We start from the raw sequence: 1,048 nt of genomic DNA, 5'->3' as shown, positions 1-1,048 counted from the left end.
CCGCGTGGATCACCCGCACCCAGGTGCTCATCTCGGCCTGCGGGGACACGCGGCCACCGCCGGGTCATGCGTGGGGGGCCAGGGGCACCGGCGTGTTTGCGTGGCCACAGCTGCGTGTGTGCGCACACGTGTGTCCGCCCAGCCGCGCACACGCGTGTTGGGCCAGCCCTCACCTCGTCCTTGGCCTGGAAGAGGTACTCCTTGCCGTCGCTCAGCCTGCGGGAGGGACACGCGGCTCAGCCCCGGCGCCCCGCGGCCCCCCCGGCGCCCCCCCACCGCCCCCGGCCCTACCCCAGCTTGAAGACGTGTTTGCGCTTCTTGTAGTCGAGGGCGACGCTGCACTGGGCGCCCTGGAGCCCGGCGGGCGCCTCGCCGTGGTAGGGCGCCCCCAGGCCGGCGTTCTTGGCGTCCTTGTAGAAGGCCAGGCTGCCGCGGCGCAGCACGCAGTACACGTTCTGCCACGACCTGCCGTGGGCACCGGCACTGGCGGCTCGGGGGGGGACACCGAGACCTGGGGAGGGACAATGTGGCCCCACTGGGGCAGGAGCTGGGGGGCCTGGTCTGCCCTAGGGGCGTTGCCCCTTTAAGGGAGGGGCTGGAAGGAAGGGGGCGTGGCCAGGGTGAGGAGATGTGGCTCTTGGGCGTGGCTAGGCATGGTTGTATGGGGGCGTGGCCTGTGATGGGTGTGCCCCCCATGGGTGGGGCCAGGTGCTGCAAGGGGCGTGGCCTGCAGCCACCCTGTCTGCAAGGGGCGGGGCTTATGGGGTGTGTCTGAGAAGGGTTGGGACCAGGGGGCATGTCCAGGGGCGGGGCCTATGGGGGGCTCATCCCAGGGGCGGGGCCTCTGAGGGCAGGTCTGCAGGGGCAGGTCCTGTGGGCGGGGTGTCAGGGGGTGGCCCAGGGGTGGAGCCTATAGGGGGCGTGTCACCAGGGGCGTGTCCCCTGCCCGGGGGGCGGGGCCTCACCTGTTGGCCGCCTTCTTGCCCTGGGCCTCCATCTCCTGCTTGCGGCAGAGGCTGCCCTCGAGGCTCTCGGGGGCGGGGGGCGC

General features: G+C 72.5%; 1 protein-coding gene across 1 annotated transcript in view; it reads right to left on the bottom strand.

The window, feature by feature from the left end:
* LOC112963170 (spectrin beta chain, non-erythrocytic 2-like) overlaps positions 1-1,048 on the bottom strand; it is a 12,705-nt gene that overhangs the window by 359 nt on the left and 11,298 nt on the right. The window contains 4 exon segments of the mRNA XM_026059972.1: positions 5-37; positions 174-216; positions 292-465; positions 966-1,028. Coding sequence (XP_025915757.1) covers positions 5-37; positions 174-216; positions 292-465; positions 966-1,028 — 313 coding nt within the window.

This window comes from Apteryx rowi, unplaced genomic scaffold, assembly GCF_003343035.1.
Source record: "Apteryx rowi isolate R43461 unplaced genomic scaffold, aptRow1 scaffold_1621, whole genome shotgun sequence".
Lineage (NCBI taxonomy): Eukaryota > Metazoa > Chordata > Aves > Apterygiformes > Apterygidae > Apteryx > Apteryx rowi.
This window is presented reverse-complemented; position numbering and strand designations above follow the sequence as displayed.